Genomic DNA, 13,148 nt, shown 5'->3' with positions numbered 1-13,148 from the left:
TCATTTGGGTGTTTTCAGGGGAACTGATTTAGTCTATTTATAGTGAATGAGAATTACTTCTGTTTAATATGAATAGAATTAGTATGCCATTCTAACATGAAAGCAGGCCTGTAGAAGGTGGTTACATTGTGTTCAACCAGGTACTTTTGTAAGTGCAAAATTCCATGCTCTTTTTCAAAATAGAAGTATCCAAAAAGAGATTTAAAAGATGGAACATTAAAGCACAGATACGATAAATATAATGTATATTATTTTATATTTATATGGTTCAAGTATTTAACTTTAAGATTTGTTGTATTGTCTCTTTTTTACTTGATGTCATGATTAGGAAAGATGCATAATCAAGAAAATCAAGTAGTGAAATAGGCTGTTCTAATCAGCAATACTAGTATAATAATCATGGGAGGAAATTTACAATAATACAAATAGTATTGCTAAGAGGTCCCAACCAAGATTGGGGCCGGCCCCCTTCTTTTAGCTGCTTTATGTATACATAGTAAGAAGTAGTCCCTGCTTCAAAGAACTTGCCATCTAAATAGTATTGCTAAGAATGAGAGAAAAGAAATTATTCCCATTTTACAGATGAGGAACTGAGGCAGCAAGAAATTAAGTGAGTTGCTCAAGGTCATACAGGAAGTCTGTAGCAGAGTTGGGATCTGCACTGAGAACTCCTGAGACCCAGGCCAGTGCCTTACACACCAAACCATCCTTTCTTCTCCCTCACATCTCTGTTTACTCATTGGTCAGTAGAAACAAACACTGATTTCCCTAAGAGAAATAATACTGAATATCTTCCACACAATGTATTTATATACATTTGTATTAATCAGAGTTATCATTCAGTTGCACATATCCATTTCAGTAAAGAGGTGCCAATGAAAATCTCCTCCTGTATGTATACTTTTCTTTATCTCCAGCTGGGGACATGAATTTGAGGTTTTCCCTAACCCACAGACACATTCCAGATTGCTCAGTCTAGATTCTCACCAGTATGTGTTACACTCATGTGGGAGCATGACAACTCTACGTTTTCACTCATGGAGCTTTTGGAAGTCCTGTTTACTTGGCAGTAGGTTGGGCCCACATAATCCATGAATACATTAAATTCCATGTGGATATTAGATCAGTCGAGTTCAGAATTATCTTAAAATGCCTTCAAACTGCCTCCCACTCCTTGGTTGTCCTCTCATCCTCATGGCAGCAAAACTCGTTCTATGTTCCCATGGGTACCCCACACTAACCACTTTCTCCAAGTCATGCTTTAGGGATTTCAGATCATGAAGGGGGAACACATTTAAATTAATAGACTATGGTATTAACTCAATCAGAGGATTCCTGCATGGTGGAAGGGGTGAACTCTGTGGAAAGTGTGCTCCCTTGTGAAAGGTTTCAGTTCCTGGAGTACACTCTCAGAGGGGTGTTAAGGTGGGGAGAAGGGAATATCACAGAGTAGGCACTTTCTTCTTTTATGTCCCCATCTCAAGTCTGAGTCTCTGACTTCTTGGATCTCTGTCCTCTTCATTCGTAGACACTTAGGTTATGATCTGTCCCTTAATTATTAGAAAAGTAAAGACAACTAGCTCATCTTTATATCACACTTTCATAGGATTATGTACATGTTTACAGTCATTTTTATTTTAATTATGCATCCTGGTATGTGCTGAGATTTTTTTTTAAACTTCTGTTTAGATTTCCAATAAACTGATAAAATCATCTTCTCCATTTGGCTGATGTAAATGTAGAGCAACAACTATAATTTTACATTTAGATGGTTACGCCAGATAATTGTATCTGGAGTAGCAGAGTGTATTGCTGTGATGCCTGTTCTGGGTGACCAGTCACACACTGAAGAGTCTTTAATTTTCCATTTTTGCAACAAGTATCCACATCTGCCATGGTTTGTGTGGATATGGTTTAGGGTTGTCTATGAGCTTCATGGGAGATCGAAGCCAGGGATCTTCTGCATTGGGTCTTTCATGTGGTGTTTGTGACTTCTTGTGAACTCCATTCAGCTTTCCATGCTTCATCAGGGTTGAAGTTGCATTATTGAAGGTTAAATGTGTGGGTCCAAAAGGGCTTACGTGACTTCAAGCAGTGGTGAGGGACGTTGTTAAGGTCCTGGTGGAAAGAAGATGTTCATTTTCCATGATCCTCTGAAATTCCCAAAGAGTTGTGGCATCACAGAAAATGTGTGGGGGAGCAATGTGCAACAGCACTGGCAGCCAAGGTGTTGGGGTCGACTTGAGTGTTCCAGTCATGCACCACGTTGCAGGGCTTAGCTGGACATCAACAAGTCATGTCTACTTCTGGTCCATACCAATGCACAGTACTCAGCTACGGAGTACACAAGGGCTATAAAATTAGTACATTTGAATACCCATTTTCAACAATTGTTTTATTGTTTTCTTTTGTGTAGCCTAATCTAACTCCAGTAACTATGGACAAAGCTGTCATGAGTGGAAAAGACATAAAGGTTACTGACCCTGAGGTGGAAATATGTGATATTAGTGAGGCAGTGAACGTTACAAATTACCTTTCAGACAAAATCTCCATTAACGCAAAACTGAAAGATCTTACTAAAAATATGCAAAATAAAGGAGAGGTATGATAGAGACCCATTTGAAAAGCTGCATTTTTGTATGTTTGTTTATTTTACAATCGGTGGCATTAGGGAAATGTATGTATAGTGCTTTAAATTTTTAACATTCTTTTCAAACATTTTCTTGTAATCTTGCCTGCATATTTCAGTTTAGTATAAAAACAGTGTTGTCTGGGATGTCATTGAGACTTTGCCTATGTTATAACTGTAAGGAAATAATCTCTCATCCCAGCAATAGCACTGATAATTTGTATTTTAACAAAAAACACAAAACATATCTTTGCTTTTGCCTTGAATTTTTTTTAAATGGAAAAAAAATTCAAAAAGAAAATGACTTGTCACTTCTGCATGCAGAAACTTACAAAATAAAATTAGGTAGTTTCTTGTACTTTTAGCTGTAGGCTATTAATATAAGTCCTAGAGAATTAATAATTATTAAAATTTTTGCCACCAAACCAAAGTACTTTGACAAAACTGGCATGTGCAGACTGATTTGTTCGTCGTAACTGTACCTTAGTATTTTGATATTTATATTTCTAGTTTTTAATAAACACATAAAGGTTCATTTATGATGAAGACTATCTAAATGGGTTCACTTTCCTGGTGGTTGTTAATATCTCTTTTTTTAAGGAATCTGTACCGCCATCTCAATTATGCACTTCCAGTGGAAGCAGAGAACGGTCATGGTGTGAAGATCCCTGTGGCACCATACATGAATCCGGTATGTAAGTGTCTCTTATGAAAAAGCACTTTCTTTGGATATCTGTAAATAGTTAATGAAAAACTTGCCTTAGATACAAAAATATGGCCCGATTCTTCAAGCCCTACACGTGGAAATGGAACTCCTATAAACTTTATTTAGCATTTTTTACCAGTGTATTTCTCTTTTCATATATACTCAGTTTATTCGTTCCTAAAGTTAGTGTTAATCTTTGTTGTTATTGATAGGAAGCTACTGTTAGATGTGAATGTTTTTCACTTAAGCTTTAGAAGCATCAATTGGGATTCATATATATATGGAGGCTAATATATCCCTTGGAACCCCATTGCCACACTTAATTTAGGAGCCAAGTTTAGTGCTTTTTGTGAGAATAGTCCCTTCATCTTGATTTAATTAAGTACTCAACCTTTCTCTAGAAGGTTTTTCTGCCCATTAGTCTGTCAGGAGTAAGCAATCTGCAGAAGCAATTCCCAGTGGAGAAAGGAAGCATACTTATTTTAACAGATGTTCTCCAAGTATATTATGTCAGCAGACCCACACTAACCGTATCATCCATCCTTTTCTGCTTCATTGGAGTCTTTGCATGGTATATGGCCTAAACACACTGAAGGTGATTGTGGCAACAGCCCCTTATATTGAAATGCACCAAACATCCAGGGCCGTGCACAAGTCCTCTTGCAAATGCAACATTCATTGATTTCTCTATAGCTCTGAAATTAAATATGTTTGTCATACTTTAAAGGGCCTTCAGTACAAGTGAATCTCAAACGAATGTACCACAGTGATGCAGAAAGTGATTCTGATGAAGTGGAAATGAAGAAGGAAGAAGAACAGAGAAAAACAAAGCTTCTCCCTAGAAAATTATTTAAAGCAGATGATGATGCTGTGTATAAAGGTTAGCTGGAGCTATAGTCATACAATAAATGTAAACCAGAAAATTGCTTAAAGTTTTAACCATGAACAATAATATTGCAATCCTAATTAAAACCCTTAAGATAGGGTGACCAGATGTCCCAATTTTATATGGACAGTCCTGATATTTGGGGCTTTTTCTTAAATAGGTGCCTATTACCCCCCACCCACCCCAGTCCTGATTTTTCACACTTGCTATCTGGTCACTCTACTTTGGAACATCTTAATTTTTATTGCAGACATTTAAGAAAAGAGCATTACCTGTTCTTCTCTGAGACATTGATACAGAATGCTGTGGAAAAATTTCTTTCCTTAACTAATAACATAAATGTTCAAGAAACACAGCAGTCGACTTCTTATCATTCAGATGAATAAACAAACAGAAGTTTGATCACTTATGGTCAATAAAGAGCTAATTGCATGTTTCACAAGAGATGCATCCCAGTATTCTCTCCAAATTGGAATCTGAATGTTTATATTTTGCCTATCTAAATTTGTAATAGTTTACCAGTTGATAAAGTGTTGTCTGAGATCACTTCTTCCTCTTCCTGAAACAGGAACACATTCTCCATAGACTGTTATGTCTCTACTTATTAGGAAGTAAAGAGGCAAATAATTCAGAGTCACTGCAGGTGTATCAGATAAACAAGTGCCACCTACTCTGTGTTCTTCCCTCAACCAGTTCCTTGGCATGAGACTTGCTGGGAATAGGGAAAAGAGCACTAACTGGAAGGAAAAACAAGTAGTAGAAGATAAAAGGCTCCATCATGCTCAGTATTTCAACAGTGAAACTGGTGGCCTGGGACAGCAGGGCTGACCATGAGCTTCACTTAGGACTCCTAGAGGAGGAGGAGTTAACATTGAGAATACCTAGAGGTCAAGCCCATGGACATAAGATACTCTGGTAGAAGACCACATTCCTAAGGGTCTCACTCCCATCCCAAAGACCAGTAGAGAGACACAACTGAAGGTCCTGAATTCTGGGAACTAGAGCTGGATGACAGTCTAGCTCCTTTGTCCCTCTTCTTCTGCTTGTTCTCCTTTCTTGCTTTATCTTGTCTCTTCTTCTTTCTTCCTCCTCACCATCTTTCATCAGACCTGAAGAAGAAGATGCAAAATTAGGGAAATTTGCTGAAGCATGGGTTCAGTGCTTGCAATAAGAGTGGAGGCAAAGAAGACTTAGACTTGGGGAGGGCACTTTTAAACCCCCACTGGCTGATAGAATTTGTTGTGTCCTTGCTTTCTGCTAGATAAATCCATAATGCAGTGTGCAAGGACTCATTCCTTTTCCAGAAAAGGGAAGAAGTGGGCTGCAACAAACGAAATAACTGGTAAGAAATCTGTCATCACTTTCTTTACTAAATTGCTATATGTTAAATTGTTATATGTGATATAATAGCAGCTGCATTTCATTCAAGAAGTCATTGCAGTCTTTTTGATGGAAATAACAATGTCTGTTTTATGTTTGTGTTGGTGTAGGTTTAAATTTTTAAAGCATTTTGAAATCCTTTAGTAGTAAGGGTGGTATGCAAATTCAAGGTATGGTTGGGTCATATCCTGAAGTCCTTATGCAGGCTATCTCCTTCGGACATAACATTTTCCCTTCTGAGAGATCTACCCATTTGGGTCCTAATTTTAAAACATTAAGTATGCAATGACATGCCAAATTTGTGTGTGCAATATTTTTGGGCAGATTTTCAAAAGGTCTAATATTGGCCTGCTTTTTTCATGCTCAACTTTTTAAAGTTTTGATATAATGTCATTTATGTATTTAGAGTGATGTTGCCCCTGTAAACTGAAGAGGTGGGGGAGAGAGAGTGTGTATGTAATTCATGTGTACTTGATAAATCTCAAGATGTTTCAGTGACTGGGTGGATAATAGGCTTTTCACCAAATTTCTAAATAGTATATTTAATCATTATAGATTTCAAATCTGTGGTAAATAATGTCTCATGCAAAATGTAACATGTTTAAAAAAAATTAGAAAGAAACAGATCAAACATATACAAATGAAATCTGTTAAAGACAAAGCGGTTAGTAAAATATATAGAAGGTTAGGAGTTTAGTTTCTGAAATTAAACTGGATGCAATTGAAGTTGATATGAGCCCTAGTCTTGGGATTTATAAACCCAGCCATCAGAACTGCAATAATTTATATTGTACAGATGATACATTAATATGTTCCTACTTTGCTAACTTTACATATGATCTTTTACAAATTTTCAGTGTCCGAGAGCATATCTACTGTGTCTGTAAATGAACTGTCTATTTTGGATGGAGAGGTCTGGGACCCTAGTTGTTCAAGTATAGGGATAGGTCAGAAGCTCCATAAGGAATTTACTAGGAAAATTCAGGTAAGGCATATATGTGTATAGAAAAATATACAGTTTCTTTCATTCATTCATTCTCATATATGATACTCTTAACTAGAAACATCATTAGCAGAGCTGCCTTATATATTATTGCATACAAGAATAAATATGAAAAGAATGTTAAGGTCGTTATGTCAGACTGAGAACTTAGTAAATTCCAGAATAAAGGTTGTCTTCGCAACTTTATATGGCATTCTTTTTGCATATGCATTATGATACATTCTTTTAATTACATGATCATTCCTCAGGACCTCTTCCTCATTCAGTGCACAGGATGGACTCTGCTCAAGGATTGTGGCAATTCTTCAATATTTCTTTTTATCCTTCAGTGGTGGTCCCATGTTACATTTACTACATACCAAACAAACCGTGCCCAGCATTCAGAATTATTAATTTCTTCTGGATCTGTTTTGTTTTGGTTTTGTTTTGTTTTGTTTTGTTTTGTTTTGGCACTCATCACTGTTGCATCTGAGTGCTTCAGAAACATACATACATTTATCTTCACAATTCACCTGGCTGAGGTAATGTTGTTATCCCCAATATGCTGAAGGGAGATTGATGGACAGTTGTCCATATAGACAGCAACCTCATATATTTCAACAACCTTGTTTCACTGCCTGAGTTCTGTTCATCCTGTGCATTGAATGAAGTATGGGTCCTGTGGAAAAAATTGTATGTGATCATGTAATAAAGATTGTATCATAATATATATGCATAGGACAGGCAAATTAAGGTTCGCCAGGAAATCTCAATTCTGGCATGACTTGACTTTGATAAAACAATGTTCAGGTTACATAGGTTTTTTTTTCCCCAATGTAATTTCCTAGCTTTTAAAAAACACAAAATGAAAAAACAAATTCCATTATGCGGAATTGTGTTTATCCTACATATGGGTCCATCAACAGAGTTGAAACCTTTAAATCCACAGCAAAGACCTCTGTGAGTTATGGAGTAGTTGATACTTACTAGAGGGAAATGAGAGACACTTTGCCAGTGAATTTCACATGTTTACTGACAACAGAGGAATGTTCAGACTGAATCCTGACTTCCATTCCAGGTTCCAGAGGGGAGCATGTTCCAGTGATTAGACCCTTTTGTCCCTGTGTCCCCTAGTATGTCTTTTTCCAGCTTGTGTCCCATGTGTCTGTCCCTCTCTGCTCTTGTCCCCTCCCAGCCTGTCCTTGTTCCTCCTTCTCCAATTCCAAACTTCTGCTGCCTTGTAGCGCCTTCTCTGCATTCAAGTCCTGCTACTTCCTCCTTTTCTACTCACTTGTGCAATGCAGGGGAGCATTGAGAGCATAGGAGAGAGAGTCTCCCTACTCTCAAGTCTGGTATGCAACAGCCCCTGACATGAACAAACAGAAGGCTACAGCATGCTCAGTGAGCTCTCTGGAAGTGGCACACGCTCAGTGAAGATAGAATGCTTGCAGAATTTTGCTGTCAGCCTCTAACTAATCTCTAGTAAGCATATGCAAACAGTGATTTTTCAGAGACTTTTATAATCAACTAAATTTTGGTGCATTTTCAAGGGAAAGCAAAAGGAATGTCACTGATATGAAGGTTAATGTTGACTTTTGTCCACTATAACCTATGATCTTATATAAGTAATTACTATGGTTATGTTTTATAATACAGTATTTTATCATTCTCTTCTCAGTCAGTTAAACTGAAAGTAATCTTAATGCATATCTTTCTAGAGCCGCTCAAGAAGAATGGATCACTTTACCAAGCAATCCTTGAAAACAGCTCAGCAGCATTTGACAACAATGAGTTGTCAGTTGCATGAATGCAGGTGTGTAGCAGAATACTTATTCAAAATCTTATTTGAATGACATAAATGCTTTTTTATTTTTAGTTTATTTCTGTTTTGGTAGGATCAAGCAGCTGGACAAATTTCATTTCACCATCGTAGAGGAACTTGAGAATTTTGAAAAAGATTCCCAATCTTTGAAAAACATGGAGAAAGAATTATTGGTTTGTATTTAAATTATTTACTGGAAAAATCTGTTTTCTAAAAATATTGGATTTTTTCCCTTTTTTTTTTTAATTTGGCATTTATCTGTGGACCATTACTAATGGCTCTGAGGAGATGTGTTTTATAACTTGCTATAAAAAAAAAAAGCTAAACATTTTGTGTAAAGTAAAAAAATTTGCCATCTTCCTGGCATTTGGCTTTATTTTTATTTTCAGAGAAATTAACAGTCAAATTACAAATAGTTTATTCAGTCCTTTTTAAGCTTAGCTACTGCTATGCACTTAGTTGCTCAGTCCCAATTCCAGATTGACTCTCTAGAGCAGGGGTAGGCAACCTGTGGCACACATGCCGAAGGTGGCACGCGAGCTGATTTTCAGTGGCACTCGCTGCCCGGGTCCTGGCCACCAGTCCGAGGGGCTCTGCATTTTAATTTAATTTTAAATGAAGTTTCTTAAGGTTTTTAAAATGTTTATTTACTTTAAACTATTGTTGTATGTAGTTATATACTATAGACTTATAGAAAGAGAACTTCTAAAAACGTTAAAATGTATTACTGGCACGCAAAACCTTAAATTAGAGTGAATAAATGAAGACTCAGCACACCACTTCTGAAAGGTTGCTGACCCCTGCTCTACAGAGAACCACTCCCACCTCCATAAAGAAGCCACCTGTCTCACTGCGTAAGGCTAATCCTTTCCCAGCATGATCCACATTACTAAGTGGTTAGGATGTTTCAGGCAAACAAATCCAGCCTTTGAAATTGAATTACTGTGTATTCTAAATAAACGCCTAGCCTCCATAGGCCTTAGTTAACTCAGATGTAAACTTATTTAGTATCAAAATGGCTCACCTTGGACTTGGTGAGTCTGCTGCTAGCTCTAATGTAAAAGTAGCATTAAGAATATTAATATTAAGGTGAAGACAGAATAGAGTAGTACAATAGGTTTTTACTCTGGAAAGAGCTTAAAATCAAACTTAAAATCACACACTAGAACAAATTTAGTCTCATTTTAACCACATTGAACCCTATTTGGAATGTCTGATCAAAGTGTCTCAGGCCTTCTATTTGCCAGTAGGGGAAACAGCCATTCACAACAGATTTTGGGAAATATGGGCTGAAATTGCTGGTTGAGTTAAAGGTGAGTGCTTTACTGTTTGATCCTGCCTCACTTTAATTTTTTAAAACACCTGAGGATATAGGCTGTCGTAGAATGCCTAATCATTCTGTTCTCAATCTCATTATAGGTTTTTTGGGAACAGGAGAAACCTTTATTTTTTTTTTTAAAGTCCTACTTTCTGTGGATTAATTTCTTACTGGCTCAGTTAATTATTATATTTCTTTTTAGAACTTTTGGAAAAAACATGCACTTACGTTTAGTGCATGCAAGAAAAATGAACAGCAGAGGTTAGTGGGGTTTGTTAATGTTGTTATGATTCTATTCATGGCTCTGCAGTTTACTCAATATGTGACTTTGAGCCAAGTAACTTTTAACGCTCTACACCTTCGTTTCCTCATCTGTAAAATGAGGATAATAATCCTTGCTCATTTATATGTAAAACATATTGAAATCTATGGATGAAAAGTGCTGTATATGAAAATATTAATAAATAATATTGTTATCCACATAATTTTCTGCCAAAATCTAGTGCAATATTACACTAATAGGGATAATAATGGTCATCAATGTTTTTAAATAGGATGTTAGACTAAAAGTTGAATTGCCCTATTCAAGATCTTTGTGGGATTTTCATATACGGCAAAGATCTTTAATTTGCATTTTTGTTGTTGTTAGGATTCAGATTCTTAAAACTTCATTTGAAAAGCACATCTCCCACAGTGTTAACTATGAGGAAAATATTTTTACTTCTGAGGTATGACATTTGTTCTCTATAGTTTTCTTTTTATTTCTTACATTATAGGCCAAGTCTTTACCTTCAGCATTATACTAATGTTCTCTAGATACTTTTTAATGACTTTTTTCGTTAATTTGACCATAACTTGTGTGACATTAAGGGCCTAATTTTGCCCTTTTAGAAGAGATGAACAGTTAACTTGATAAGGCAGAAATTTCATGGCCAGGCAGTATAGTTTATATTATATTCTGCAGCTTTACTTCCTAGTATTTCAGTTATGCAGGAAAGAACCAATTGGAAATAAGCAGTTTGGCAACTGTCCTCTTAGTTTTTCCCTCTTCCTCAGGTTTTTTCCTGCCTCACAATTAAGAAAACAGCAAGCACCCCTAGCTTAAGGCACCCAAACTTGTAGTTCTTTGGGGAATATAATTAATATCTTGAATTTCACCAGGGAGGGAGTGAGCAGTAGGTAACTGCAGTCTTTTGGAGTACTAGTATAATATGTTCCTTGTAACCAACACTGCTCAGTGAACAGGACACTGTATTGTGCACTAGGTGTACCTCCTGAGTGGGGCTAATCTTGAAATCTATATAGAGACCATTACAATAATCTAATCTGAAAATCATAAATGACAATATCCATATTGGAGAGAAATGGGTACTCACAAACAGATGAAAAAAATGTCACTTGTGGCTACAAAGGTCACACAAGGTCTCCGAAATAATGAAAGATCTGGAAGATCCAGAATTACCTTTAAGTTGTTAACCCCTTTGACAGAGGGCTGCTATGCTTCCTCAATAAAGGGGGATCTCTAGATATTTCCCTTTATTCGACATCTTTGCTATATGTAGATAGAATTGGTTGAGACTCAATCATATCTAGGGCCCTGATCTTGAAAACACTTAAGTATGTGCTAATCTTTACTCGTGTATGTAATCCCGTTGAACTAAGTGGAACTACGTATATATTTAAAATTAAGTTGCTTAAGTGCTTTGTTGCATAAATGCCTGCTCCTTGAAGGATCAATCCCTAAACCACTGTCTCAGCCAATCTGAGGGGAAAAGTTGTCTGAGTTCAATAGAGAAGATGTAAAATTTCATATTTGCATACTTGTGGCACCCAAGCTGATGCTAATATGAGAATTTGGAGTAGATGCCATAGTACCGAGGTGCTTCTGCCCTAAAAAGATAAATATTTCCCACCAGTTTCCTGGACAGCCTTATTTTGACCAATGGGAAGACTGAGCATTAGTACAATCTGATTTTACATTCAATTTGAGGAAATAATTATCTTCATTAAAATATATTGTCAATTGTGAAAAGAAAATGTGTGTATATGACATATGTTGCCAATTTTTATAGATGAATCTAATGAAAGAAGATATGAAAGGGCTTCAAGAGAAGCTTCTTAAAGAAATGGTAAATAATGTTATTTTGTCTCAATTTGTTTTTGTATGCTTTCCTAAAAGAACATAATTATCTGCACATTCACTTTTTAAAAAGTTCTTTTCAAGATGCAATATCTAGTACACTGTCATTTGAAGCAAAAATGGAAATACTAATAAGTACACTTCTATCCCGATATAACGTGACCTGATATAACACGAATTTGGATATAACGCAGTAAAGCAGGACTCCACAGCGGTGGGGCTGTGCGCTCCAGCAGATCAAAGCAAGTTTGATATAACACAGTTTCACCTATAACGCGGTAAGATTTTTTGGCTCCCGAGGACAGCGTTCTATCGGGGTAAAGGTGTAATATCATTAAAACAATGCTTAACTTTTAATACATTAAAAATGATATAGGTGTATATACTCTTTTAGTTTTATGCTTATGTAGTGCCTCATTTGTATTTTAATAGAGTTAATACTAGCACGAGAAGGAAAAAGATCATTTTCATGTTGCAATATCTGTCTGAATTCTGTGATACTTTTAAAAAGTTTGTTTTAAAGTGTATAATAAATGCGATACTATTCTACCATAGCATGAAGAGGAGCTGTTGAATGTTCGCAGAGGATTGCAGACACTGTTTCTGTCAGAAGGGAGAAAATTCTAATATGGTAAATTCATATATTTTGAAAATGTTTGTTTATATTAAGATTACTTTTCACTAATGAGAAGTTTTGACAATTGCATATTTACTGAAAGCTTTTTAAAGAAGTGCTATTTTAAAAGGATCTTCACATAATAAATTAGGAATATTTATTAACAAGGGGTCATTTTAAAAGGTTTATTTAATTGACATAGAAAAAAGGAGTAATTTGCAATTAAAACTGAAGCAAGCGTCATATTTTGGATTTGCATGTGTACATAGGACTTGTATAGCAATTAATTGGAGCTGGGTTGTACATCCCCAGACACAGAATTTGAGCATACGTTCTTTAGCACATGAAAAGGAGATCAAATGGTATTTTTGAAAGTTGTATCTATTTACTTATGGTATTAGCTTTCAGCTGCAATTTGTCATTGACTAAAAAGGTTTTGTAAAAGTACATATATATGTTTTAACGATATTGAAAATGTGTATTAAACATTTGAGAAAAAATATACTTTGTGTCTTTTTTTCACATTTACAAATTTGTGGCATTATCACAAGGCCTGAGCAAAGTGGTGCATATTTTAGGCCATTTTGAACTCAGGGTCCCTGTAAATCTATGGTTGGTAAAGCTCTCTAAAACAGATAGTCCAGGATGGTCTGCCATTTGTATAGAAAT

At 36.0% G+C, this 13,148-nt stretch overlaps 1 protein-coding gene across 1 annotated transcript in view; it reads left to right on the top strand.

Moving 5' to 3' along the window:
• SYCP2 (synaptonemal complex protein 2) overlaps window positions 1–12,490 on the top strand; it is a 63,757-nt gene extending 51,267 nt beyond the window's left edge. The window contains 11 exon segments of the mRNA XM_050917767.1: window positions 2,417–2,602; window positions 3,230–3,320; window positions 4,063–4,215; window positions 5,483–5,563; window positions 6,459–6,586; window positions 8,302–8,396; window positions 8,479–8,578; window positions 9,926–9,984; window positions 10,373–10,451; window positions 11,796–11,852; window positions 12,419–12,490. Of these exon segments, the coding sequence (XP_050773724.1) occupies window positions 2,417–2,602; window positions 3,230–3,320; window positions 4,063–4,215; window positions 5,483–5,563; window positions 6,459–6,586; window positions 8,302–8,396; window positions 8,479–8,578; window positions 9,926–9,984; window positions 10,373–10,451; window positions 11,796–11,852; window positions 12,419–12,490 (1,101 nt within the window).
• The last annotated feature ends 658 nt before the right edge of the window (window positions 12,491–13,148 follow it).

Source organism: Gopherus flavomarginatus, chromosome 11 (genome assembly GCF_025201925.1).
Source record: "Gopherus flavomarginatus isolate rGopFla2 chromosome 11, rGopFla2.mat.asm, whole genome shotgun sequence".
In the NCBI taxonomy this organism is placed as follows: domain Eukaryota; kingdom Metazoa; phylum Chordata; order Testudines; family Testudinidae; genus Gopherus; species Gopherus flavomarginatus.
Note: the sequence above shows the minus strand (reverse complement) of the source record. Positions and strands in the feature narration are given on the sequence as shown.